The sequence below is a fragment of the Halichoerus grypus genome, chromosome 2, assembly GCF_964656455.1.
Source record: "Halichoerus grypus chromosome 2, mHalGry1.hap1.1, whole genome shotgun sequence".
Lineage (NCBI taxonomy): Eukaryota > Metazoa > Chordata > Mammalia > Carnivora > Phocidae > Halichoerus > Halichoerus grypus.
Window position 1 is genome coordinate 42,885,855 of NC_135713.1, and position 27,767 is coordinate 42,913,621.

Consider the following 27,767-nt stretch of genomic DNA (forward strand, 5'->3'; position numbering starts at 1 on the left):
AGAGGTGAGAGAGGACTTGGAGAACTAAAAGAAGTTTAGCGTGTGTGAGGGAGGGCGGGGCGGAGAGAGAACAGTGACAAGAGGTGAGCATGAAACATTGAGTCTGTGAGGTTGGGAGTAGTAGGGATTGGCCGCCCTGGTCTGTGTCCTTATGGTGGGTCTAAAAGTTAAGGGACGATTACCCCTCCCTAATCCCTTTACAGTAAAAAGAATCCATCCTGATTTCTCAGCTGTTTCTGGTTATACTGAATTGTGGTCTGGCCAAGCTTGGGGAATGGGCCCTCCAAAAACATCTCCAAGTGGGGGGTGTCCAACTTGGTTTCCAGGCAACTTGTCCTCTGACTTGGGCCAGAATATCTCTCCCCTCTGTCTTGGCAGGGAGGTGATCCAATGAGAGGGTATTATTCTGTGCAGAAAGCACCTGGTCAACTAGTCAAAGGTTGTTTGAAAGTCTGCTCTGTGCGTCCATGGGTATTTACTATGACACAGTTTTGAAGGTCGCTGTGGAACAGAGGAAAACACATTAAGGTGGGAGCTGGGGAACAAGGGTGTAGTTGTAGTGCCGCTCTAACTTCCTGTTTGGTCTCGGGCTAGTTCTTTCTCATAGGTGGCCCTCAGCTTCTTCATCTGTGGCATGGCAGATTGGCATTAGATCAGGCACAATGAACTGTTTTGTGTTGTGTGCCCGCTCCGTTCAGCTGGTGGTGGCTGCTCAGAGAGCGGTTCTGGGACTTGACCCAGCAGGGAAGGTAGGAGGATGGATCATCAGTCTGTTGAGGGACTAGACTGTGGAGTGCTAGTTTGTCTCAATTTTGCAGGTCCCCTTGCTGTGAAATCCTCTGATCTTTCTGACTTATTGAGCACCCACTATACGTATAAGGCACTATCGGAGAGATGCGGATGAACGTGTCATGGCCTACAGAAGAAGCCCTCCATGTGGGCACAGTTTGTGTCTGTATCGTTGGGTGCTTGGCATGTGCTAGCAATCAATAATCATTTGTTGATGAGTGGCCTTTGCCCTCTTGTTGTTTATAGTTGAGCAGACAGAACAGATCAGGTACATAAACAATAATCGGAGGTTGCCACCCAGCTCAGGTGGCATAATTGGATTGCTATGGTGCTTCAGAGCAGGAAGGCAGTGTTTAGGGGAAGGTGGGGACATGAATCAGAGAATTTTTCTGAGTTTTATTAATTTTAGCCTCTGCACTTTCAGAGAGAACCAACATTTGCCATTGTCCATGTTGTGCATTTTGCGGGGGAAAGCTTTCTTTCTTCTGCCTATGGGCTGTCTTGGGGAAAGGAAGGGGGAGAGGTGCTGAGGAGGGCTCCATGTCCTAGGCTCCTGGGAAGAGGTGCGACCAGCATTCTCTGGCCTTCTGGACTTGACCAGTTTCCTGGACCCTGGCTCTGACATCCGGGAACCTGGGGGTTGCTATGCAGTGTGGGCCCTGCTGGTCACCCTCAGCTTGGCCTGGGTTGCATCCTTAGGTCAACATCTGGCTTTTCATGGCCAGCTGTGCAATTCCAATTTGATTTGATTGCAGTAAGGGGCTTAGGCTGGCCAGGGAGGGCCTGACATCTTATTACTCTCGCTTCATGATCTGCTAAGCACCCCTGGGAGCAGAATGTCACATTTGGCATGCTCGGAGCCCACTTCTCCCCAGGGACTTACGGGAGAACACCTCTTTCTCCCTTCCTGGCCCACCTCCCCCAGCTATATCTGCTCCCTATAAGAAAACCTTATCTGTGTCAGAAAGCACATGTATTTGAATACGATTCTCTTGTGCGGGAAAGATAAAATCTTGGATCCTTGGAGCTGGAAGGAACCTTGAGACTCCATCTGGTTCTTCCCCTGCCCCTAGGGAAGTGGGAATCTCTAGGGAGCTTTCATATACCTTATCATTGCTTCTGGTCTGTTCCTCTGGATAACCTCCCATCTGTGAACTCTTCTGCTTTACTTTCTGTCTCTCCACAAAGCAGGCTGGCAGCAGGGAGGAGGGGAGGAGGCTCCTTGGGAAATTGAGGGAGGCACTCACTCTCAGGGTTGTGTGTGCCCTTACAGGGGCCTGAGAGTGAGCCCCTCTTTAAATATGGTGTTCTGGGTGCCTCACTTGTCTCACCCTAGTCCTGGCCCTGCGATAGCATCACAGAGCCTCAAACCCAGTCCATCGAGGGTAGAATTTCCTGTAGGTCATCAAATCCTGTAGGTAATCTCCTCTAGGAGAGGGAGTCTATACTCCCCACAGCCTCTCATTTTATTTCCAAAAAGCTGTGTTTTTATTTTTCTTGTTTGGTGACAAGAAACAGCATTACATATTTTATCTCATTTTATCCTGCCAACAGCCCGAGCAGTAGGATGTGTGTCCCATTTTAAAGTAAGACAATTAAGGCTTCAAACTTGTGTGGTGATCTAGCGGTGACACACCACACTGGATTTGCCTAACTGACATCTCTCCTCACTCCATGTGTCGGTTTCAAGGCTGGAATCACAGCAGCCCTTGGTGTTTTCTGGTTCAAGCTCAACCTTCCACTCTGTAGCCTTCCTTTTCCTCGGGACTGGGGCAACCGAGGGGTTATGTAGGCAAGACCCTGCTAGAATGGTGTTTGCACGCTTCCTTCCAGGCTCTTTCCATGATGCATAGAGCCTGGCCCATGGTCAGGGCTTAACAGATAGCTGTTAAATGGGTGATAAGCACTTGGCATTCCGGGGGAAGCAGAATGTAGCTGTGCAGGTACTGGGCCTCAGTGATGTGATCTGACTGAGTAAAAAAGTGCCCAGTCCTGGCCCTGATACCTTTAGTCAGTCCCAGGGGAAAAAACTTGGCGTCCTCTGGGAAAATCCAAGACAGGAAGATAGGAGAAGCCATCCTTTTCTTTTGGGAGCATCCACAACCCTCCCATGGGTTGATTCAGGCCAGTGGCCTAGGTCAAACCCATGTCTGTGCATACACCTCACATTTCTCCCCACTTAGGTCCCTAATTACGATTCAACAACAACCATCTCACTGACGGCCCCCAAATGTCTCATTTGGGGAAATTTTCCCGTGCCTCTGACCATCGTGTCATTCTGCAATGAGTTACAGTGTGAGGAATCCTGGGGGATCCTTCAGAGACTTGAGTGCTAAAGAACAGGCCTATGGGGTTTGCTCTGCCACAGTCAAAGCTCTTAGCAGGCCCTGCGTAATCAGCATGCATCCCATGAGCTGGACAGGAGAGCAAATGGCTCTCATTACCTTCAATGCAGTTTTCTTTTTAATCAGATAAATCTCACTGGAAAAGTATGTCTTTGCAGAGAATGGAGCTCAGGGCTTCTGGACAAAAAGTTTCGGGAAGAAAAATTGCACTGATCAGCAGGGATTGGTCATTTGAGGTTGCCAAGACCTGGGAGTGTAAATATTGAGGAGAAATAATAATAGGATAAAAACAGATAAAGACATGGTATTAGCTCAAGGTAGGGATAGCTCCCAATCACTTAGCACTTACCGTGTGCTGGGTACTTTACATGTGTCACTGGATTTGATCTTCTCAACAATCCTATGAAGATGACATCATTACCTCCATTTTACAGATGAGGAAGCTGACGCTTGCATTTTCAGAAGTGTAGTCAAGGTTGTATAGCTTATAAGGGCACCGCCACCATCAGCTGGCCTCTAAAGCCCACGCTATTAACTGCTACACTCTGTTGACTCTTCCAAGTGATAATGATTGCAAAGTTCCTCTGAGGAGCCACTGTGGTTCATGATAAAATGTTTGCATGACTCTTGGAACTACCGGTGGGAATTCCTGGAACTCTGAGAATCAGAGAGTGTGGGTTGAGAACAGTATGATGATCACTCTCATACAAATAATGCTTTCCATGTATGTGGCACTTCCAAATCGGTCGCTGCATTTGCTCCTTGTCCCATGCCCATGACAGCATCCCCGTGTACAGGTGATGACTTGGAGGTTCCACTGGAAGGTTGAGAGACCGGCTCAGGGTCTCGGATGGCAGAGCCATAACATGACCAGGATCTCCAGTTGTGGTCTGGGGCATCCTGACAATTTGGCCATTCACAAAAGACGGGAAGGGGATGGGCGATCCCTTCTTGGCTGTTCATTAAATTGTTTCTCAGAATTTCTCTGGCATTAGCTTGACTTTCATTTAATTTTTTCCATCTCAGTTCACTCATCTTTAAAATACACCTGCCTTTACCAACTGCAGGTGTCGTTTGAATGGCCAAAGGCCCCATGCTTTTACAGATGCTGTGGAAACAAGCTCTTTCCCTTCACAGGGCAGTCAGCCTTTTTCATTCTCTAGGCACTTTGAGGTCATCATCATCTCCTTTGAGTTACCATTAATTTATTACTTCATTTGTTTACTTATTTATCCCAAACTATTTACGTAGTGCCTACTATAAGCCAGAGATTGTACCAGGTGATTGAGCAAAATATGAATAATATAATAATAACAGCTGGCCCATGTTGAGTAGTTATAAAGTACCAGGCATTACACTAAGAGCTTTATTTTCGATATTTAGTCCTTAATATAATCCTATGGGTTGGGGGTCATTATTTCCATTTTACGGATGAGGAAACTGAGGTTCACAGAGGTCAAATAACTTTTCCAGGTAGACCTGACCTGATAAACTTCTCTCTTAATTGTATCAGTAGTGAATATGCCTTAGCCCTTACTTTGTGTGAACTCCCAAACTAAAAGAGGAAGGCCTACGTGAAGACACGTAAGTGCTTGAATATCTGGGCCTATTAGAAAAAGACATATCATTTTTCCCTCCCCAGTCGATACCAGCTCAAGCCTGTAGTGGAAAGTAAGCCATGTTGCAATGAAGCCATAGGAAATGCATTAACAAAAAGGGGCTATTTATCTCAGAGAAAACAGAGGTTTTCATGAATGGAGCTTGGATGTGTGTGGCCCTCAAGCAGCCAGGAGACTGATTTCAAAGGAGGATGTTGAGAAAATAAGCAATCCTTCCTGGGCTCAGAGGAAGAATGACCTTAAATTGTAGAAAGAGCAACTTGGATTCAAAAGTGAAGCTGCCTTTAATCAACTGAGTGACTGGTCTTCAGAAAGAGAACACTTAACTGTGAGTTGAGAGGGTTTAGTTGAAGTGGGTATTTGTATGTAAATACAGTTTTCCAGAAGCTCCAGGGCTCTAATACTTCTCTAAATAGCCCTTGTTCATTCCCCTGAATCCTCTAAGACTGAGAGATGCAGCTCTGCTCAGCGGGGTGGAACTTCTTTGTCTCACTCAGCAGGTTCCAAAGTCTTGGGGAAGACGAAGGAAGAGGAGTCATGGAATTATGGGACCTGGTCATCTTGTGCATTAAAAAAAAAAGACATTTATTGAACACCTGCTGTATTACGGTTTTACAAAATCAGTAGGGATGATCATCTCCATCTTAGAGAGAAGGAAACGGACTCAGAGGTTAGCTAACAGTGATAGCGATCGCCATCAATGCTTCAACTCTTTCTAGGTGCCACGTACAGAGCCAAGAACTTTTCCATACATGCTTTCTAATCCATCCAGCAACTCTATGAAGTTGGTACCAGTTTCTCCTCCATTTTTCAGATGAGGACACGAAGGCTTGGAGAGCTTAAATGACCTAATCAAGGTGCTCTGATGGCAGAATTGGTACACGACTCTAACTGAGGTGGAATTTTGATGTAAGTTTTGGAGCAGCTGTTCACATGTGCTCAAACAGTTCACTCAACTGGAATATGCATTGTGTTAAGTTTCTGTTCCTCTGTGGTTTAGTATAAGCTTCTCTAGGAAGCACTGACTGAGGAGAATTCAGGAGATGTGTCAGTGAAACCCGTGGGACCCAATGAGACGAAAGGAAGATAGATGGACGATGAGGGAACGACAAGGTGCCCCTTCCTGGTTTGAGGATGAAGGAGGGCTAATGGCAGAAGGGATGCAGGGTCACTGCTGCGTCTTTCTTTTCCTTCTGGGGTTTCTTTCCTTTCTACCCTGTGGGATCCTCCAGCAGGGTCACCTCTTTGTAACTAATAGGGGGACCACCCAGGAGGCCAAATTCCATTGCCTCCTGCTTCTTGTTGCAGGTGTCAGAGGCAAAGAGAAGCAGCCAGGAAATGGGGCAGGCTACAGATGCGGAGTCAGAAATTCCCGGTTTAACTTCTGCCTGTTCCTTTCTTGTGTGACCTTGAGCCAGCCCTTCATCATATTTAAGCATCGGTTTCCTCATCCTTAGAGTGTAGATACCTTCTGTCCTAACTTATAAATGACTATTTGAAACCATGTTGAAGAAAGCATAAGGTGCTACCCAAATAAGAACTCCCTTCCGGACTGGAACAGGGGTGTGCTCCATGGACTCTGCCATCAAACTCAGGCTCTGCCATTTATTAGCTGTGTGGCCTTGGACACACCACTTATCCTCTCTTTGTTTCTGTATCTGTAAAATGGGGTTAATAGTGGTTGCTTCTCATAGGGTTGTTGTAAAGAGTAAAGTAATTCTTTTGAATACTTGTTTTGGTACCTGGCACATCATAAATATCCAATACAATTTTTATTGATTCAGAGAGAATTGGTTGATCTAGGCTCTTTGATGAGGGATAAATAGATGGACTTCTAGAAGCTTCTTTGGGCTTTGTGCTTGAATGTTCGAGGACCACGCACTGTTACACCTAAAGGAGTACTCTGGGGGATCCTTCTCCTATGCTCCTAGTAATTTATCTGTTAAGAAGTAAATTAATAGCATTACTTTGGCATTTCAATCAATAGGATTAAGATGATCTGATGGTAACAGAGTAGTAATTGGTGCTGCACAGATGGAAACTGTCCAGTGGCAAAAATTGTTCTTCACAAGCTGGCTGGCTGCCCTCAGACCAGATTCTTTCAGCCCTTTTAAAAAATAACATTTTCCTCTGATGGTTAAAACAATAAATGCACACTGGAAAAATACAACGAGGTTCAAAGAAAAAACTAAAACCCACCTGGAAATCCCATTATCTAGATACCTACTGTTAGCATATTAGTAAATTTCTTCTGGGTTTTCTTTTTTCCTCTGTAGATTATAATTGGTTTTGTTTCCTGCCTTTTTTTTTTTTTTTTTACTGAAGATTCTAAATGAGCATTTTTCTCTCGTTATTAAACCTTTAGAAACACAATTATAAATGACTGCCTATGCCAGTGTGTGGCTGTATTAGCTTTCACTTAGCTATCCCTCTGCCGATGGGCATTGGTATGATTTTCAATTTTTAGCTATTATAAATGATGCTGTGAAAACCTCCCTTGGTCACAAACCTCTGTTCATGTCCTAGAAGCAAAATTGCTGAGTCAAAGAGTATGACTAGTTCTAAGGCAGAAAAACTACACCAGTGTGAAGGAGCTTCCATCTCCCCCAACCCCAGGACCAGCAGGCTCCTCATTGAAAATTCTTTATAGAGGACCATGTTGCTTCCGAACATCCTGCTCACCGGTACACCAGGGGTTGGAAAAACCACGCTAGGCAAAGAACTTGCATCAAGATCAGGACTGAAATACATTAATGTGGGTGATTTAGCTCGAGAAGTCTGATCAATGGATATCATGGAGTCTGGCAAGATGGCTTCTCCCAAGAGCATGCCGAAAGATGCACAGATGATGGCACAAATCCTGAAGGATATGGGGATTACAGAATATGAGCCAAGAGTTATAAATCAGATGTTGGAGTTTGCCTTCTGATATGTGACCACAATTCTAGATGATGCAAAAATTTATTCAAGCCATGCTAAGAAAGCCACTGTTGATGCAGATGATGTGCGATTGGCCATCCAGTGTCGTGCTGATCAGTCTTTTACCTCTCCTCCCCCAAGAGATTTTTTATTAGATATTGCAAGGCAAAGAAATCAAACTCCTTTGCCATTAATCAAGCCATATTCAGGCCCCAGGTTGCCACCTGATAGATACTGCCTGACTGCTCCAAACTATAGACTTAAGTATTTACAAAAAAAGGCATCTACTTCTGCGGGAAGAATAACAGTTCCACGGTTAAGTGTTGGTTCAGTTACTAGCAGACCAAGTACTCCCACGCTTGGCACACCAACCCCACAAACCATGTCTGTGTCAACTAAAGTAGGGACTCCAATGTCCCTCACAGGGCAAAGGTTTACAGTACAGATGCCCACTTCACAGTCCCCAACTGTAAAAGCATCAATTCCTGCAACATCCGCAGTTCAGAATGTTCTGATTAATCCATCATTAATTGGGTCTAAAAACATTCTTATTACCACTAATATGGTGTCATCACAAAATACTGCCAATGAATCATCAAATGCATTGAAAAGAAAACGAGAAGATGATGATGATGACGATGATGATGACGATGATGACTATGATAGTTTGTAATCTAGCCTTGATGCTTGTAACATGTATACTTGGTCTTGAAACCATTGTACTGAGATTAAACATGCATGCTGGGTATTTTCAAGTTGTGTTGTAGAAAACTTAAATGGCATTTAATGAGTAAATATGGTTATCTTTTCCGCTTGAGATGTTGGGTTTTCTTTAATAGGATTAGTAATGGTTATTCATCATCCTTTAAGTGTAAAAATAAAAATGTTCATCAATTTGAAAAAAAAAAAAAAGAAAATTCTTTATAAGGCGGAGTCTGCTCGGGGCAAGGGTTGAAGGAAATGGTGGGACAGTGAAAGTTAAAAGAAGAGAGATGACCACTTTTATCTTTTTCCTTTTTCTCCCTTAACTCAGATTGCCCAGGAAGCCGTAGTCAATTGGCATGTGCTGGAGGGGAGAAGGAGAGATCTTTGTGACAGTGTATTCAGAAGTCCAATGTTGCAGGTGCCAGACATTTCTTTTTTTTATATTAAATTGCCCCTGCCTATGTCTTCTGCCTGTATCATATCCAATTTTTTATCCCTGAAAGTACTTAGATATAATAAGCAGCCCATACGTGCTTGCTTTGAGAGGGAGGATGGCATAGTGGGCTCACATCTGTCAGACAGCTGAGTGATCTTGGGCAAGTCACTTAGCCTCTTCAAATCTATTTCCTTATCAGAAAAAGGAGGGCAATAATGTGCTCCTGGGATTGTCGGGGTTGAAGCAGAAAATGCGTGTCAGATGCTGATGTGGTACCAGACACAGAGAAACCACTCGGTGTGTTCACTATTATTACAAATAAAAATTAAAGTTTTTTGAGATTCAAACATTCTTCACTAAAGTTTTATGCCAGTCTGGCTTACACCTAATAATTCTGAAGAACTCCAGAGAAATATAAAGACTAAGAGAGGCAGGTATGGCAGGAAAGAAGGGATGTGGGCTGCGCTTCAAATCTGGGCTAATTTATTATATTCCACTGTAGGCCCTGCATTTTAAGAGGGACATTAACAGGTTGGAGCAGGTCCAGAAAGGAACAACTGGGCTGGTAAACAAACTTGAAATTGACCTGTAAGGAATAATTAAAGACTCTGTGGGTGTTTGGCTCAGAGAAGATTTAGGCAGAGAGATCATTTTTTACAAATCTCTGTCGGGTGTCGGTGGGGAAGAGGGACTCCGTAAAATAATGTTCTTGAATATTTACTGTTTGCCAGGCACTGAGTTCAGCCCTGTGCAAGTATTATTTATTTTATCCTCTCCCAAACACTAGACGAGGAATATAGTTTTGTTCCTCTCGCAGAGATGAAGAGACCGAGGTACAGATGGCAGAAGATGGCAGAAGTGCCTTGGTTGAATGTGCCATGGCTGGTAGGTGGTAGGTAAGAATAGAACCAGATTTTTCTGATTCCGTAGCTGAGGTACCTTTTACGGCCCACTGACTTGTGCCAGGCGGCCAGGGAAGGTGGAGGGGACTTTCAGAGAGGGAGGCGGCTGCCTGATACATGGGAGGAAAGACCATGTTGACCAGGATGGCTGCCCAATAATGGAAGGGGCAGCATCAGGAGGTGGCATGTTTCTTGTTGCCAGAAGTGTTCACAGATTAGGCTGAACCCTGAGCAATGTGCTGTAAGGATGAGTCAGCGGAAGAGTGGACCAGAACTGTGACTTTACCCCTTACTTAAGGGCCTTGAGAGTTGCTTAACATTTCTGAGCCTCAGTTTCTTCTTCTGTAAGCTAGGAATACTTAATTCTAATTTTAGGGATTGTTGGGAAGAATAAAAAATTCAGATCAATTGCTTAGCCAAGAACCTGGCATACAGAAGTTGCTCATGGTCTGTGAAGCGAACAATTATCTATGGTCTTTTCCTTTGCACCTGTGGTTCTCATTTATATCGTGCTGCTGTCTATTCACGTCTTCCCGGGGGTCAAGTCCGGATTTGGCGCTGTCACCTGCAGAGTGGGTATTCTCCCTCACTTCCACAGAGGCCCGTATCTACCAGGTTCTGTCCTCTCAGGCAAATGACAGGTTGGACTTTGAAACAGGGGCAGTGGAATAAACAAAAGGAAGAACGTTTAGACTGAAATGTTAAGCAACAGAATAGATATTACTGGGGGAGAGAGAAGAGAACCATTTCACCTACTGATCAATTATTGGAGAGCCCACTGTGTGCCCAGCACTGTGCCCTATGCATTAAGGGGGTAGTCCATTGGTCAGAGGTACTGTCTTTGTCTTCAAGGGCCTCAAGGCCTGGGACGGCTCAGACAACTCTGAAAACTGTAGAATAGGACTGAGTGTCACTCTGTACTAACTCCCTTGGCACAGGACTATTAGCGAAGGGATGCTTACAGGCAGGAGGTTGGAGAAGATGACCTTGGAAGATCTCTTGCTGGCCTGGGATTTTCTCTGTTGGGTGGCTCCCAGGATTGCATCCTTGCAGGCACAATGTGATAATGTTACAGCTGTAGCCCCCTTGGGCACATCCTCTAGTTTCCCCAGGACATCCCTCAGACCTGGGAATATGCTAATCATCGTTGTCCATTATCAGGCCCAGAGGAGGAGGGGCTGCCCTCCTTCCTAGACAGGGAGAACCAGGCTGCCCCCACCCGCCTCCCAGGGCTGCTTCTGGCCCCTGTTCTTCAGACAGCACTGGCCCCCACCACCCCCAGCCATGGCCCCCACCAGGGGGAGGCTTGGAGCTGACTGCCTGAGGATAAAGCTTTTATTGCTGTAATTCTTGATAGGAGAATCCTTTCTTCTCTTTCAACAAGAAGGCCGACTCCAACTGATTTGGGAAATACCTCTTTTCTTTCTCCTCTTGTTTCCCCGCCCTTTCATCATTCCTCCTTAGCATTTGCGTCTTCCTGCCTACACTTCTCTCCCCTTCTGGTCTTCTACCTTCTTCCTTTTCCTTCGTTTGTTTCTGAATCCTAGAATGATGGATCTGAGAGAGATCTTAAAAGTCAGCTAGTCCAGTCCACCCATCCATTTTACAGATGAGAATACTGTGGTCCAGAGAGGGAGGGAGACTCACACAGAATGGTCTTGGCTGAACCCAGAGGAGACTCTTCCCTTTTGATTACTCTGCTTATCTCCCCTTTTCTCCACCCCCTCATCTTGTCCTCCCTCTTTATGTCTTGCCCCATATTATTTCTTATCCTCTTTTGTCTCTTCATGAATCCATGGTGACAGATGGAAACAAAATCAGGAATTTGGGTGGCAGAACAGAGGGAAGCATGTTGTCATGTTCTCCCCACCTCCTTTCCTCACTGGGAAGGGCTGTGATTTGGGGTGAGTCTCTCAGTTTTCTTCCTCAGAGACTCTACTCCCTCCACTCTTCCCCAACACATCTCTGGATGTGAGGTTTGTACAATGTTTTCTGCCTATGAAGACTTTGAACTGGATTGGCCTCAAGGTGTCCCAGATGGTAAAATCACTGCTTTGGCACAACCTGGCATCAGCCACAAAATGGGGATGATAATAGTACCTACTTCATAGAGTTGCTTTAAAGATTACATAATTAATGCATATGGAGCTTTCAGAAAAGTACCTGGCATATAGTAGATTCTAAATACATGTTATCTGATAATATTATAAATATTATTTAGAGGAATTTCTGTTCATAGGCAAAGGATTGGGAGTCACAGATGTTTTAACATGAGAAGGGAACAGAAAACTACGAATATAGTTTCAATAGATACTTGTTGGTGACCTCATCCCTGCTGTGCTCTGTTTGCTGAATGTGCCCACTTTTTACCCAAATGTGCCATCTTTCCTCCAACTATTTGAATTCTTAGAGCAGCCCATGTCCATGACTCACACTGAGAAGCCATTTGAGACTTAGAGGTACGGTTAGGCTTTGCTCAGAACTGAGTTTCACAAGTCCTTCTGGTATTTTCCATTCAGTTGATTGGCAGTGTCTAAGATGGAATGGTAGAGTACAGCATTCTTCAAATCCAAATTGCCTATATATCATATGACAAATTTTGCCTGATTCATATACTGTTACTTAATTTACCCTTAATTTGATTTTTTAGCATAACAGAGACTACTAGTATTACAATGAAAGTGGTAAATTCCAGTACCCAATAAAATAAAATTCATGATAAGTAAAATGAAAGAAAATTATTCTGTACCATTGAAATTTGTCTTGCACACTACCAGTGGAACAATCTTTAGGTTTAAGGGAAAACTGTCATAGTGATAAGAGACTTAAGAGTCCTTAGTCCTTGTCTGGGCTGGGCATTAAATCACTGTTGACTTTATAGACAAATCCCTTTCCCTCTGGCCTCTGTTCCTCCCTGGGAATTGAAAGGATTGGGTCAGATAATTCTCTCCATCTCTAAGTTTTGTTTTTTTTTTTAATGACCAGGAGGATTTTATGAAATTACAAAAAGAATTGGGTAGGGCTTCATTTACCCTGATGAAAATACCTTCCATCCCTCACTTGTTCTAAAAACCCAAGTCTATAACATAACTCTGGCCTTCCATTTTCCAGTGACATCTCACTTCTAGCACAATCACTTAAGTGGGGGAAGCAACTTCCATTTGCTCAGAAAATTCGTCCAAATACACCACATAGTCTTAGCCTCTAGGCTCATTTTTACTTGGAGAAACCAATCAACGGGATGCTGGTTCAGACCACTCCAAATGTCTTTTTTCCCTACCTGGTGCATGTGTCTTTTATTTAGGTGGGCTCCAAGTTTGATTGTGATACCCTCTTTTGAAAAAATCTTTTTTTTCAGCTTTCAAAAGTAATATATATTGTGAAACATTCAAGCATTACCAAAATATTTAATGTAGGAAATAAAAGTCCCCCATAGTCTCATTCTCAAGAGATAAAACAACTATAAACAGTTTTGGGTCCATTTCTCTAGACTTCTTTTTCCCCATATAAAAACAATAAAACATTAAAAAATAGAAATGGGATCTTACTGTACATACTGTTTTGCTACTTGCTCTCTGCATTCCCCCTCCATTTTAATCTTTTATCCTGGATATTTTTTACTTTTCTGCATGGAATGAGGTCACCTGCCTGTGGCACTTATTGGCCATGAAATTTTAGATGAATCATTGCTCCTCTCAGGGTTTCAATTTCCTCATCAGTAAAAAGAAAGGGACTTTCCCCACCTGCCCATCTCCCTGTGATACGTCTTTTTTTGGTAAGACTTTATTTATTTATTTTAGAGGGAGAGAGCATGAGTGGGGCAAGGGGCAGAAGGAGAGGGAGGGAGAGAATCTCAAGCACACTACCCACTGAGTGCGGAGCCCGACGCGGGGCACAATCTCATGACTCTGAGATCATGACCTGAGCCAAAATCAAGAGTTGGATGCTTAACAGACTGAGCCACCCAGGTGCCCCCCTATGATATAAGTCTTAAGGGAGATGATGTGTGCATGTGCAAGCGTAAGCAGCCTGGGGTGGACTCCAGTGGATTAGTCTCTGTCCCATCATCTGATTTACTGGGTTTGTAGCAGTGCCCATGACCTGAAAATCTATAGTTTCCCAAGTTGTTTGTTTGTAGACCTCTCTAGAAGTTAAGCTGCATGAGAGCAGGGACTACATCTGTTCTGTTCATCACTGTGTCTGTCTCCAGAACTTAGAACAATTACTGGCTTATGGTAGGAATTCAGTAAGTACTTTGGGGATAATGAGCAAATTGTCCACTCTCAGGTAGGCTTCCGGTTGATAAAAGGCCCATTGGGAAGGAAGAGGGCAGAGCAGGACTGGGCTGAGCCTGGGTGCCAGTGGATAGCTGGCCCCTCCAGTGTCCTTGAGCTCCCCGTCCTCCAGCTTGCCTGTTCTGCAAGCCTTCTCTCTCTGCCTGCAACATTCTCTCTTGGCACTATTGCCACCTGGTGAATTAGTCATTCTTTGTGGCCCAGTTTGTGTCCTGGCTTCTTGAACTTTGTGCTGTCTCCCCACCTCCAGGCAGAGTGAAACAGACTCTTCCTGATGCTCCATAATGCTCTGCACCTATCCCCTTTTAGTAATAGTCATCATGGTTTTCCTGCTTTGCACGATTTCTTTGTGCCACATGTGTGGCTAACGCTTTATACACCTTCTCCCATTTAATACTTAGGATGATTTTTTGGGGTGGGGGAGTAGATACTAATCATTGCCATTTTACAGATGAGGAAAACTGAGGCTTAGGAATCTTAAAAACAATGTTTGTCCAGGACATACAGGTATCAATCAAGTGATATAACCAGGATTCCAGAATATATCTGACTGATTCACAAGAGTTTTTAACTGCTGGGTCTTCTATGAGCCAACTTAATTTAAGAATTATGCAATGACAGCTGGACAGACCCATAGTCTTTACACAGTCCAGTCTACTTATAGGCATGGAAGAACTGAGACTCAGTTACAAAGGCAGAGCAGGAATTGCAGGGGGAGGAAAATCCTGTTCTCATCTCCAGGATGTTCAATTTTGAGGCAGCATGGGGGTTACACCTTTTATTGAAACTTGTCACCCTTTTTTCTAGGAAGCGTAGCTTTTTATATTCCAAGGCATATTCAACAAAGTCCTCCAAGCTCCTTCTCTCTGGATATGATGCAGTCTTTTCTTGGCTCCTGTCAAGAGTTTTTCTTTTCTGCTAAATGTTTTAGATCACACCAAGAAAATGATCTCTAATGAAGTTCATGCTTTCTGCACCATTAAAAACCATTGTAGGAAGTTTGCCTTGTCCTATGAAAGGGGCCTCTCTGCAGACCTGGGTCATGGTGGGAAGCAGCTTCATCGGTGATGGCTCAGATGTTTTGAAAGGCCCAGAGTTTGCACATGCTCAGCCAGATAGCAAGGATAAAGCTGAGCAACTCACCTCACTGGCTACCGAGCCAGGGCTGAGCCGCCATGTCCAGCTCACTCTCACTGTGACTCATGTCTTGGAGCAAAAAAGGGGTCACAGTGAGACACAGCAGTGCTTTGGGGTTGGCTGGTTGGAAGCCTTCTGGTCCTGGGCTTCTGCAGTGCCAGTAAGAAGATGATGGGGGAGCAGGCATGCGGGGACCAAGTAATTCAACTCAAAGGCACTGAATACCTAATATACATGAGCCACAGGGTCGATGCTATGTATGAGGAAGAAGTAGAACAAGTTGAAAACTCTGGGAAGCACCAGGGGTGCTTCTGTCTTCTTGTTGGGTGTCTCTATCTTCTTGTTGCCCTTCCCCATGTCCCTCAAAATACATTAAGTTCCTGGCCTTGGAAGGGCTTACAGTCCAGTAGGGAAGCTAGAAGGGCACCCAAATGCACGTAAGGCCACTGTGAGTGACCTGAGTGCTGAGGGGCATGCCTACATCTCCAAGGGGACTCAGGAAGGAGAGTCTATGGCCAGTTGGGGGATGGTGGCGGTCCAGGGGCTGCCTCGCAGAGGTAGTGAGGCCAGAGCTGGACCTTGAGGCATGGATAGGATCTCAGAGAGGTGAAGAAGAAATTGGCATTCATTAAGGGCTTATGCTCTGTGCAGAAAAAGTGCATGAAAGGTAACTTCATTGATCTATTGGCGAAGCTCTTATCTTCAGTTTTTAAGATGAGTGAACTACCAAGATCATACAGCAAGGAAGTGACCGAGGCAGGATTCAAAGTCAGATGAGCTTGAATCCGGAGCTGGTTGGTGTGCCTTTCAGGGCAGAAACGAGGGGAGGGTTTTTTCTGGATTTACGGAGAGATAGGGACCAGTGTGAGAACAGTACAGGGATGAAAATAAGGGGCATGCTACAGAGACCAGTGAGAAGTTCAGTTTGGGCTGGAATTTTGTTTGTGTGAAGGAAAGGGCTGGACACGGAGGTGGGGGCTTTATGGTGGCAAGTGGAGTTTGTGACAAGTGGAGTTTTGTCCTGCTAAAACCTGGCATGCTTAGCAAAGGGCAGCGTGAATGCAAACAGGAGTGAGATAACTGCATGCACACTGACAACGTATTGCTGAGTGAAAAAAGGAAGTTGCAGAACATGGTGTTTACTATAAGCCCATTTCTGAAAAACAGAAACAGCTCCCTAGTGTAGCACGGCAGTTCAAGGCTCTCTGAAGCCAGACTGCTTGGATTTCAATCCGGCACTGCCGTTTCCAAGGTGGGTAACCCGAGGAAAATGACTTAGCCTCCTTGTTTCCTCATCTGTAACCTCATCTCTACAGTGGGGTGAAAAATGCTTTATAGGATTGTTCTGAAGCTTACGTAGCTTAATACACAGCTTGTAGAAAGATATCAGGCACATAGTAAGCACTCATGTTTTTGTCATTGTTATTAAAATCGTCTGGAAGGCTGAATATCAAACTGTTAAGTGATTTACCCCAGGTGGTAAGATTTCTATGGATTTTAGTTTGAATCCTATTTTCCTATGTGGTTTAAATATTTTATAGCAAACCTGTAATGCTTATAATGTAAACAAACCAGCAAGTTTATTTCAAGAGTTGATATTAGGAGACTTTGTTTTTATTGTATTTTTTCTTCTATTAGCAGCAGGCCTGCTATGGATACACTTGGAGAAGTCTCTGGTGTCACTCAGAGAGCTATTGAAAACAGGTGTCTGAGACAGCATTGTTCGGGCTTCCCACAGGCCAGGTCTGAAGTGCCGCTCATGATTACAGAGGAGTGCTGGCCCAGTCCTTGCTTCCTGTCCCCATTCTGCTCCTGCCACCCTCGTCAGGCCTGGGCATGGTTTCTTGGATTAGAGATGTTCTGAGAAGCCCTTTGGCCGCGCTTTGGGAACAGCCAATCTGGAGTCTGTGGCAAGACCTCCAATGCTGGAGCTTGGGCTGCCTCTCCAACCTCCCTCCCTGGAGAATAAGGGAAACTGAGTATTCTCAGTCTTGTGTGTTTGTGGGTTAGGATGTGAGGCTTTGGTCTGAGGAGTAATGCCTGGCAATTAAAAATTTTTAAGGGCACCTGGATGGTTCAGTCGGTTAAGCATCCGACTCATGATCTCAGGGTCGTGAGATTGAGCCCCTTGCCAGGCTCCGTGCTGAGCGTGGAACCTGCTTAAGATTCTCTCCCTCCCTCTGCCCCTCCCTGCCCCTGCTCACATACACACTCTCTCTCTCTAAAAAAACTTAAAAAAAAAAAATGGGCCACAGATTGTGCTGCTTTTCTTCCTGGCCTCCCAGCCCAGGCAGAAATTGTCTTCCAGAACCCTCGATAGCTCTTTCAATCGAGGGCTTTTGTTCATTAGGCAGGTGGGATGAAGAAGAAAGGTACTGTAGTGACCTGTCTGCCCTTAGAGCCCTGACCACGTCCATCTGTGATGGGGGCAGAAGTCAGTACCATTCCCCTCCTCTGTGAAGGGAGGAGATTGAAAACTCACATCTATTTATAGATGTACGTTAACTTTATGATGATCTAGAACCATCTGAAAGAGATTAGCCCTTGATTATCTAGAGAGGGAAATTAATCTCCTTTCTGCCTCTGTCTTCATCATCCACTTCAGTCCCCTCTCTCCTCTCCCTGGTGCATTCTTGGAGTAACAATATCAGTGCAATGGTTAAAAGAATGTTTTCTGGAGTCAGCCTGGTTTTGAATCCCGACTTTGCATCTTACTAGTTATCTTACCTTGGGCAAATTATATCACCTCTTTATGCCTAAGTTTTATCAGCTGTAAATGGGAATATAATAGTACTTATGTCTGAAGATTTTTGTGGGGTTATGAGATGAGGCACATGATGTTGTTAACACAGGACCTGGCATTCAATAAACGCGCAATAAATAGTAACAACTATTATTAGTGCATTGTTGCGGCCCAGGTTGAGAGGGAGCATCATGAGGGAGGAAGAAGGGAAGAAAGGAACGTTAGCCCGCAGCATCTATTAGCATAAAAGACGCACATACTCTGTGCCCCAGCAGTTCCATTTCTTGTTCTTGTTATCTGCCTGGGAAGACGTCACATGTGTTCACAAAGACGTAGGTACACTGTGATTATTGCAGCACTGATGGCAGTGGAAAATTGAGAACAAAGTATAAATGCCCATCAGTTGTGGGATGGCTGGAAAACAAGGGGATATACATAACATCAAATGCTCTGCAGTAGTTGAAAGAATGAGGTGGAACTGCGTGCCTCAACAGGTGAAGCTTCCCAAGACATGGTAAGACGTGCACAAAACAAACTGCAGAATGATACAGGCAATATGATTCCTCAAGATGATAGTATATGTGTCCTTCAATAGTTACGCATTGTGTGTATGCATTCTTACACACACACACACACACACATACGTAGATGAATAAAAATTATCAAGTACAATACCCCTTAAAGGAACAAAAGCTGGGATGGACCTGGAGATCCTATCAAAGGGGATTTTTAGGCTGAAGTCTAGTATTAGATTTTCTTAAAAAGGAATATATGCATATATTGTACAATTACAAATGATCAAGAACAGAGAAAGAAATACCTATCTGGCTAAGAATCAGAAGAATATGGCTGTCAAACTGAAGGCCTGATGGAGAATTCCCAGCTCTTCTCTTGTAGGCTTCTTTCCATCCTCCCACTGCGGCCCACTGGGGGAGGGGGGCTCTTAGCCTGCGGACTGCACCAGCTCACCAGACCTGCAGCTTTCGGAATGTATATATATGTGTGTGTGTGTGTGTGTGTGTCTATATATACATTCTTAGGCAAGTCACTTCCCCAAACCTCAGTTTTCTCACTCTAAAATGGGGATAGTAACCACTGTCTTGTATCTATTTTTTAAGGTGACTGGGAAGCTCCTATGGGATCGTGAGTGTGAAACACTCGATAAGCTGCTGAGTGCTCGTGTAGGAGAGTGCTGCAAGTCCGCCTGGCTGCCAGGGTTGCTGCGGCTGTGCCGCATTCCTCCCGAGCTGGGCAGTGTTGCAGAACTGAGCACACGGCCATCAACCTGCAGCTCTCCAAGGCCGAAGACCATAGCGGTTACTTTATTTGATGTCTAAGATAATAATATGCTTTGCAGAGGATAATAGGTCGAAGGGGGTAGAGAAGAAGGAAGGACGTGGTCCCAAGGTCAGACAGATGGTAGCAGGGGGCAAGACTGAACATCTGGGAGTCCTAAACGGTACACTAGTTATGTGGGGCTGATAGTGTGATGTGCACAGGGAGACTGATCAGTGAGATCATCCTTGGAGCGAGAAACCACAGATTTCCTCCTTCTGATCACCTTGATCTACCTCCTCCATCAGTCCCGACAGACTCTCAATGCTGTGTCCTCGGGCCCCCCAGGGCTGGGATTCACAGCCCATTCCTCAGGTGCCCCTTCTCCTTATCCAGCATCGCATGGTCGGAGTACCCAGGTACAGTAGGACTCCAGGGCCCAGACCACCAGTTTGGGAATGGGGATAGCTCTCTGAGGTGTGTGTCTGTGTTTATGAGCCAAAGGAGGAAAGTGCAGAGGCAGAGCCCTTAGAGATGACATGCAGGGGAATCAGTTTAGGGGCTGAATAGAATTGTGCAGGACTTGGGGAGCTCCACCATTCACTCTATAACCTTAGGGAAGTCATTTGTCCTCTCCTCATCTGCAAAATCAAAGGGTTGATCTATGTCAGGGGTCCCCAGCCAGAATCATTTAGAGCCCTACTCCTCAAACCTTGGGTGCATGGAAGCATCAGCATCACCTGGGGGCTGTTAGAAATGCAGCCTCTCTGGCCCCACCCCTGACCTCCTGAGTCTGAATCAGCATCTCAGTGAGATTCTCAAGTGATTCACACACACACTGAAGTTTGAAAAGCACTGATTTAGAGACACTTGCTAACATTACAAGTTTCTGGGTCCCCCTCCTGAGAGATTGTGATTCAGTAGTCTAGTATGGAGGGGGGAAACTATATGTTTGACCAGCCCCTTACAGCTAGATTTGAGAGCTGCTGAATTATAGACCTGCCTTAAGTCTCCACGATTCTGTTGGCACTTAAAATACTCTGAAGGAACGTGTGACTCTCTGGAGGTGAATGGGTGGGAAATCGAGGAGGACCTTGCCGGGAAGGGAGCAGAGGCTTATACTCTAGGTGCCTCTGGGTTGCCCCGTATGCGAGGCAAGAGCAAACGCTGCCCATTTCATGGCTGGGATTAATGACTGTCAGCAGCTCCCTGTTAAGACGGTAAACTCATTTAGCAACGGACACCAAGAAACAGCCGGATCCAAAGGCAGAGAGTGGTAATCTAATTGCACTGAATTAGCCTCAGGAGACTCGGACAATATCAACTTCAGAAAGCCACAAAGGGATCCTTTATAAGGCGTTTCAAAAGCTTTGGGGCCTCGGCACCCCTCATCAGGGCTCGCATTACAAAGCAGAGGCACTGCGGATAAGCCCCTCTTCTCAGCATCTCCGGGCATTGTTCCCTTCCAGTGTGCTTTCTGCATGAATTTGCTGGCTGGCCCTGTGGTGTTTTCAGTTGTGTGTTAGGCTTAACGGGGCTGGTTCAGGAGGGACAGCTGGCGTTCAGGGCTGAGAGGCCTTCAGCCATACCGGCCACCGGTCCTGTGAACGCTGTCCGTGCCCATGGACTTGTCTGGAGACCAGTGCACTTTCTAGTGGTCTTTCTGGCTCTGACATTTTCTTATTCTGAGGTCCTTCTCATTTCTTAAAACCAGCCTCTTACATAACCAGGTGATTTCCTTTTAATAATCCTTTGTTGCATCGTGTGTGTGCGTGCGCATGCTCGTGTTCATTGCCCAATTTATTCATCACCAATCCATTTTAAAGAATGAAAAGGGATGAGTGAAAGTGTGTTTATGGCATGGCCCAGAGAGCTTACAAAGATTGGAATGGTAATTTGGGGGTCAGGAAAGGAGGGAATAGAAGTATTGTGAAGATTTGTCTCTGACCTGCATTCATTTACTTTAATGCAGTAAATTATAAATCTCATTCCACAAAAGCAGCTTGTATTTCTTCTACATCCTTCCTGGGAGGTGGATTTCTCTGATTTCATACCTCCAGTGACAGGGACCCTTACTACCACCGAGGCAGCCCATTGCACCACTTGACAGATCTGCCAGAAACTTCCAAATTACATTGAACTAGAATTTGTGTGTGTACATTAAAATAATTATCCATCAATTTGCTCCAATTCTTCTCTTGGAGCTGTATAGAATAAATCAAATTTAATGTTTCCCAAATGGGGTCCCTGGATATCTAGGGGGTTCATGAAATAGTAATGAGGATTCAGAATCCATTTTAAACATTTCAGAGACTCTAACAAATTGCATATTTACTTCTGACAAAGCTCTATGGACTCACTAAAAAGCATCACGTGTCTTTACTTTTGTTTTAGGTCAACTCGTGTGGCGATATCGCTTATCCCATAATGTTCAGTATTTCTGGCAGTTATGTATGCCTTTGATTGATAAAGATGGGGAAAACAAGTTAATGATGAATAGGATTTGGCAAACAGATTTTTACAAACATAGCTTTTATGGGCGGAGGAAAAAACCCAAACGGAATCCCTGGTGAAAGTATAGAAACTTTTGGTCTCTTTCTCATGCCACTCCTCAGCTCTGTGGGGATAGTAATCAAGCACCATGTTTTCTCATCATCCAAAGCGCTTCCTGGGGAAACGGACATATTTATGTGACTTGTCAATAATCTAGGTATCACTATCTAGGGTGGATAACCCTCCACAGTGAAGTTGCTTAATGAGGTCCTCAATTCTTTCAGACTTTTGAGCCCAAATATAATGCAACATTGCTATTTCTTATAACAATTGAAATACGCAGCAATATTTGTAACCAAAACTATTCTATCATGGAGGAGATTGGAAGAAGATAATCCTTAACTGGCACAGTTGAAAATGATTTTAGAGAGAGTGATTTGTTGATTCCCTTCATTTTACAGCTGGGGAAACTGAGGGCCAAAAAGGTCACGGAACCCTCTCAAGGTCATGGCACTAGCTAAATTCTGGATCCCAGGTCTCCTGCCCTTTGGGCCAAGGCCGCTTTGCCTAAAGCAGCAGAAAACCTGCAGAATAGCGTCAAGATGGCCAGGCGGGAGACAGTGCCATCCATCTGAAACATCATTCTGGCTTCTGCCAGCTGATGAAGGAAATAAAGTTAATGACGCCCACATAAATGTGATGCTGTCGCAAGACATGTGCATGGGCTGTCTGAAGAGGAGCTCTGTGGGCCCCCTGATGAAGGAAAAACATTTTCATGTAGCTTTAAAGGGAGCAGTGTCTCCCCTTTCTGCAAGGACAGGGACTCTGGCATTTGTTACCTCTGTCCCCTCCGCAGAGTGCCCGGTTGTGGACTGGACACTTCCATACATGATAAATACATGCCTGGTGAAGAAAGGAAGGCAGCGTCGGCACTGAAGCAAATTCATTTTGAGCCTTTGTGGGTATGGGCCTGTCTTTTATAAAGACCTTATCCCAGGTGGGAGGGAACTTAGAGGTGTTGGAATCAGTCATTTGAGTTGATTGGTGAGCAAATTGAGTCCCCATGACGCAGAGACTTGTCAAAGCCATGCTGCAGGACAGGGGCAGAGCTGACTTTAGAACGGGGGTTTTTCAAATCACAGCCCAACTGCTCCCTCCACTGTGCCACATGTTTGCAACCTCTTTCATAACAAGTTGGTCTCAAGAATAAATTTCCTAAATATCCCCTGAGAGGTCATCACCAGTTTTGTGAATATGCAGAAGTTATGTGCCGATTCATAACTCTATTTACCAGCCTAGGGTCCTCGTCTAAGCTGTCCTTCGGGAATAAAAGACGTGATGCTTTCTTTTCTCTTACTCAAGGTTCCTAAGCTCCCCGAAGAGGGTAGACTGACATTTTGATTGGCCCTGGTGCAAACTCGCCCAAGAAACTTCTTTCCTTAGGAAAAGAATCCTTGGTCCATTTCAGAAGCTCTTAGATACTTTCTGCGTGCCCAAAATGCAGCGGGTAAGATTTGAGGGAAAATACAGCTGTGCTACCAGGAGGAAAAGATTGAGGTGGGCATCTGCCCCTCTTGGCCAGCTTGGAGACTCAGAAGCTAGAGGGGCCACCTCAAAGGAAAATTCATTCACCTGGTTTTCCAGGATGATATGAAACAATCTATTTGCCATGTTTCTTTTGACCCAAGTGTGCATAGAAACATCTTTCCTTCAAGGTTTTAGTGACCTTTCTTTGTAAATGAGTGCCATATTTAGCACAAAACCCTGTGCAAGGAAGCATCTACTGGGATGGCAGGTAGAAGTGGCACATAAAGAGAAGCTGATCATCTTCTGGGAAGGCCAGCCATGGATTAGGCTTGGTTTATCTCCTCTACCTTTATTCCCTTTGCATGCATGGGCTAGGTCCCTTTTTGCTTCATTGGGGTGCTTTGTGTGTTTCTTAAGGAGCATTTTCTCAAGGAAACTAGACTTTTTTCTTCATTAAAAAAATTAGTACATCAGAACAGCAGATTAAATATTTGGTCATTCTGTACTGGTGGTTCTCAACTGCAGATAATTTTTGCACCCCAACCCCCACCGCAGGATTTTTGGCAAGGTCTGGAGACCTTTTTGATTGTCATGACTTGGGGGGGGGTGCCACTGGGGCCACGGCACTGCTAAACATCTTATAATGCACAGGACAGCCCTCCTAATAAAGATTATCCGGTTCAAAATGTCAATAGTGCCAAGACTGAGAAACATGTTTTATGCTATAAGTCTATTTGAATTACTCAGAAGATAAAAAAATTTTGGGGTCTTCCTGGGGCCCTTCTAGCCATAAGGCACTGTAAAGGCTCTGGGAATCAAAGCAAGTTCCCTTTGGCTTGAAAAGGAGGTTTGAAAGGAATGTGCTTCTACCATAAAAAAACCATATCTTTGCCTATTATTTTTGACCAGTCTGGATATAAAGCCCCATCTCCAACTGAAAATAAAGAGACAAAATTTAGGTTATTGAAACCTAGAATGTCACTCATGGAATTTTAGAACCATAGGCTTTTAAAATACTAGAGCAGGAACTTCAGCCAAATCACCTCATTTTACTTATGGGGTCACAGTTGATGAGCACTGCAATGCTGTGTGCCTCCCAGTGCCCTATGTGTCTCTCCCCTCAGCTCTGTCTAAGGCCTCGATTTGTTCTCTCTGTTGGCACCATCTGAGATTTCTGGCTCACTTTGATTGTTGTTTTGTGTTACCGTCATTATTGCCAGTTTGCTGGTTATGTACTGATGCAGCGGTACTTCTCTTATTGATGGCCTTTCCTTTTCTGGCCCCCAGATTTCCCCAACAAGGTGATCAGCTGGCATCATTTAATCTAAGGAGTACCTGGGTGCCTGAGATGCTTGGACTGGCTTATTCCAACATGGGTGCCTGTCCCTTGGGGGAGAAAGGGTTATTCACAAGGAACCTGCTAGGGAGCTGCCCATCTCCATTTACCCCCACATACAATTCTATCGAGTCCCCAGATTTTAATGCTTCTGCATTTTCACCTAAAATTTCAAAAATGAGAAGAGTTAGAAATGAAAGTGCCAATTACACAAAGACAATTCTTTCCCTCCTTTTGACCTTTTTTTCTCCATCTGTCTGAAAAATTCCTGAGGGTATTTCCCTAGTTCAGTTCCTAGTTTTATTATTTTATGTTTCAGAACATTTCTGAAACAACATTTACTCCTCAGATGATGTAGCCATTCCTGTATTTTGAAAGTGCAATAGTACCAATCCCTTCCCAGCTCTCCAAAGTCATGACTCTTCTTCCCTATAAACACAGAATCCCATATACATTGTAGCTCAGATATGCCTTGACACACATAGGGGAAGGAGATGTAGAGTGAGCCTTTCTGACGGGCCACCACCAGTTTATTAAAGAATTAACACGGTGGATTCATAGTGTTATCAAAATGATAACAATGCAAACCTTTTAGACTGTGTCTCCCTTTTGTGAAAGACAAGGTCGGGGAGAAGAAAATCAAGCATAGTGTTCATCAAGAAAAAAGGAATCGGGTGTGTGTATGGGAGGTGATGTGCTTCGTCCTATTAATTTGCTCTTTAATCTTTCTGGTTCAGTTCTGTCTCGGTAAGCCAAACAGAGAATCAATTTGCATACAAATGTTACCAAGTACCCCACCTCCAAGCATTTTACAGTTCTGTATGTATGTAGGGGAGAAAGGATTTGATATTGTTAAGAGGATACTTCCTGCCCTTTCCCCCATAAAGTAGCTACATTTCACTACAATTCACAAGGCCCTGGATTGTTGCACTTTTTTCATTCTATCTGACTCCCTGACTATTTGCATTCTGAGCTGTGGGCAGGACTATGGCCTATCAAAGAATTATTTGAGCTGGACATTAGAAGCTTTAGCATTGGGTATCGCAGGGAAGGAGGGGGTCTTTTCTTCATCTCAAGAGAAAGACATGAAGAGTGGTTGACATATAGATCCTTACAGTCAGGGGTCTGGGGGAGGTGTCATTCATTTAATAAACCAATCGACAGGTTAGTCAAACCAACAATTCATATGCAGAATTCTCTACAATGTTAAAAGGAAAACCAAGAATTAGTTGCTGGTTTATGATGGAGAGAATATTTGGTGGTTACTTATTTTTAAAAATAACCTAGAGTGGGTTTTTCAAATGACTGTTAATACCATGCCGTGGTAAAACATGAGAGGCAGGTATCTAAAATGAGAAAGATTAATGATCCCTGCGGGTCATGGAAGAAGAAAAATTTTTTTCAATTCATATAAATGGAATTTATCATAACCATCTCTGACAATGGCTGATTCACCCACTTACAAAGGACTATCTATTCCAATGCTTCCCGAAGAGGTGATTTTTCACTTTTCACTTGTACTAACATAGAATGCTAAGCCTGTAGGCAGAAAATTTTAACCTGGGAGATAACGGGTGAGGGAACTCAGCTACAGACTGAGGGACAGACATAAATTAAACAAAACAAACAAGAATTGTCCATCAGTTCAGGATCTGCAGCTAACAAAGTAGAGTTTGAAAAGGTGAGTGGGTGAGAGGAGGAAGTCAAAGTTTCAAAAGGGGATGTTTCCCAGGATCTGTTCCTAAGTAGATTCACTCTGCACCCAAGTTCAGGGCTTTACAACCTGAGGTCATAACACTATTGTTTCCAAGCACTAAGCCTCAGCAATCCCTCCCACCCCCCACCCCCCCGCAGAAAAAGAAAACAACAACAAAAAAGGAGAGAAAAATAAAATGTTCTGTGTCCAGCAAGTTCGAGTGCAACCTTCCCCGTCACCGCTAGTTGTCACTTGGCTCCCAGACCGGAGAGCTGAGGTTTTCGGCACTGCGGTTAGAGAGAATGCAGTCCTAATTAAACTGAGTAACTCCTAAAGCTTCCCCTTAAAGTCCTCAGCCCAGTGAGAGCCAATATGCAGAGGGGCTGGGGGCCAGTGATAGGGCAGGGGTATAGCAGGTGGAAGGACAAACAAATCACAAAAAACAGGCAAACAGCTGCCAGAGCAGCGACAGTCTCAGACCTCCACGCACAAGCCAGACACCCTGCGGGCGGGGTGGGGTGGGGGAGCGGGGGATGGAAAGACCCGATTGCAGCGGTATACAACAGCCCCCTCCCTCCAAATGGGGGGGATCACGGACAGAGTCAGCCTCAGTGCTCCTTTCCCCCATTTCCATTACAGCGATGTGGTCAGTAGAAAATTGCATACCTGAAGAATACAATGGTCTCCCAAAGGTAGAGTCGAAGAGTATTGAAGCTGTACATTTTTCAGGTCCTTGTGCTTTGTAGTCCACGAGTTATGGGGGCAAAAATGTTTCAAATCGGCACTTACAAAACCAGCGAGCGCTATTGAAAAAATAATCCAGATGCTAAGGGGAGGTGGAGAACCGGGGCGCGGAGGAAGAGCCCCAGGGGAAATTGGAACGAGGGGTCTGTAGGTACCACGGACAGAGGCAGCCGCGAAGCGTTTCAGCACCACGGAGAGCGTCCAGCCCTGCTTTTCAGGAGCGCGAAGAGTATTGCTGTTTGTTAAACTCCAGCTTGTCTGTTGGCTCCCTGCGGCGCTGGGGAGGCACGTTTGGGGGTGGGTATATTTTCTTTTTTACCCCTGTTTTTCTGTTTAAACGGCCAGCTCCATGCAAGGAAAAAAAAAATCTTCTGTGGCGATCAGAGCGCTGGCCTCGGACCGTTAGGTTGGGCGAGCATTTGGGTAGAGAGAGCTGGGCTTTGTGCCCCTGGGCTGGCCTGAGGGGGTTAGGGGCGAGGGGAAGCGATTGACGGTGCTGCCTTCAGTTAAATCCCGGAGAATGTGCCAGGCTGGCGCATCGCGACCGAGTCCCGGAATCTCGTTCCCCTGCCTGCGTGCTGGTCTGCTGTCGCCTTGCGATCCCTGTTCTCTGGTCCCCGCCGAATAAGTTATGATCGTTGCAGGAAAGGTGTCCCATTGCTTGGGGCTGCAGGCGTGAGAGAGCTCAGGGCAAGTTTCAGGGGCTGCCGGGGTCCATGGCGACCCCCCGGGGCTCAGTAGCCCAAGGCTTCAGATGCATCTCGATTTTCTGAGCTCGCCCATCTTCCTTTGGCCAGGACTCCTTC

General features: G+C 44.9%; 2 protein-coding genes and 1 pseudogene across 3 annotated transcripts in view; 2 read left to right on the forward strand and 1 right to left on the reverse strand.

Moving 5' to 3' along the window:
• The window catches only part of G3BP1 (G3BP stress granule assembly factor 1), a 111,729-nt gene extending 103,240 nt beyond the window's left edge, over nucleotides 1-8,489 (forward strand). Inside the window, exon 15 of the transcript XR_013445565.1 lies at nucleotides 7,280-8,489. The gene's annotated coding sequence lies outside the window, so the exon portion shown is untranslated. The remainder of the gene's footprint in view (nucleotides 1-7,279) is intronic.
• Nucleotides 1-26,939, reverse strand: part of GLRA1 (glycine receptor alpha 1) — an 80,777-nt gene extending 53,838 nt beyond the window's left edge. For both annotated transcript variants that reach the window (XM_078066766.1, XM_036096118.2), the window contains exon 1: nucleotides 26,884-26,939. In XM_078066766.1, the coding sequence (XP_077922892.1) occupies nucleotides 26,884-26,939 (56 nt within the window). The remainder of the gene's footprint in view (nucleotides 1-26,883) is intronic.
• LOC118538252 (transcription initiation factor TFIID subunit 9-like) lies at nucleotides 7,539-8,489 on the forward strand (annotated as a pseudogene).
• Nucleotides 26,940-27,767: the final 828 nt, after the last annotated feature.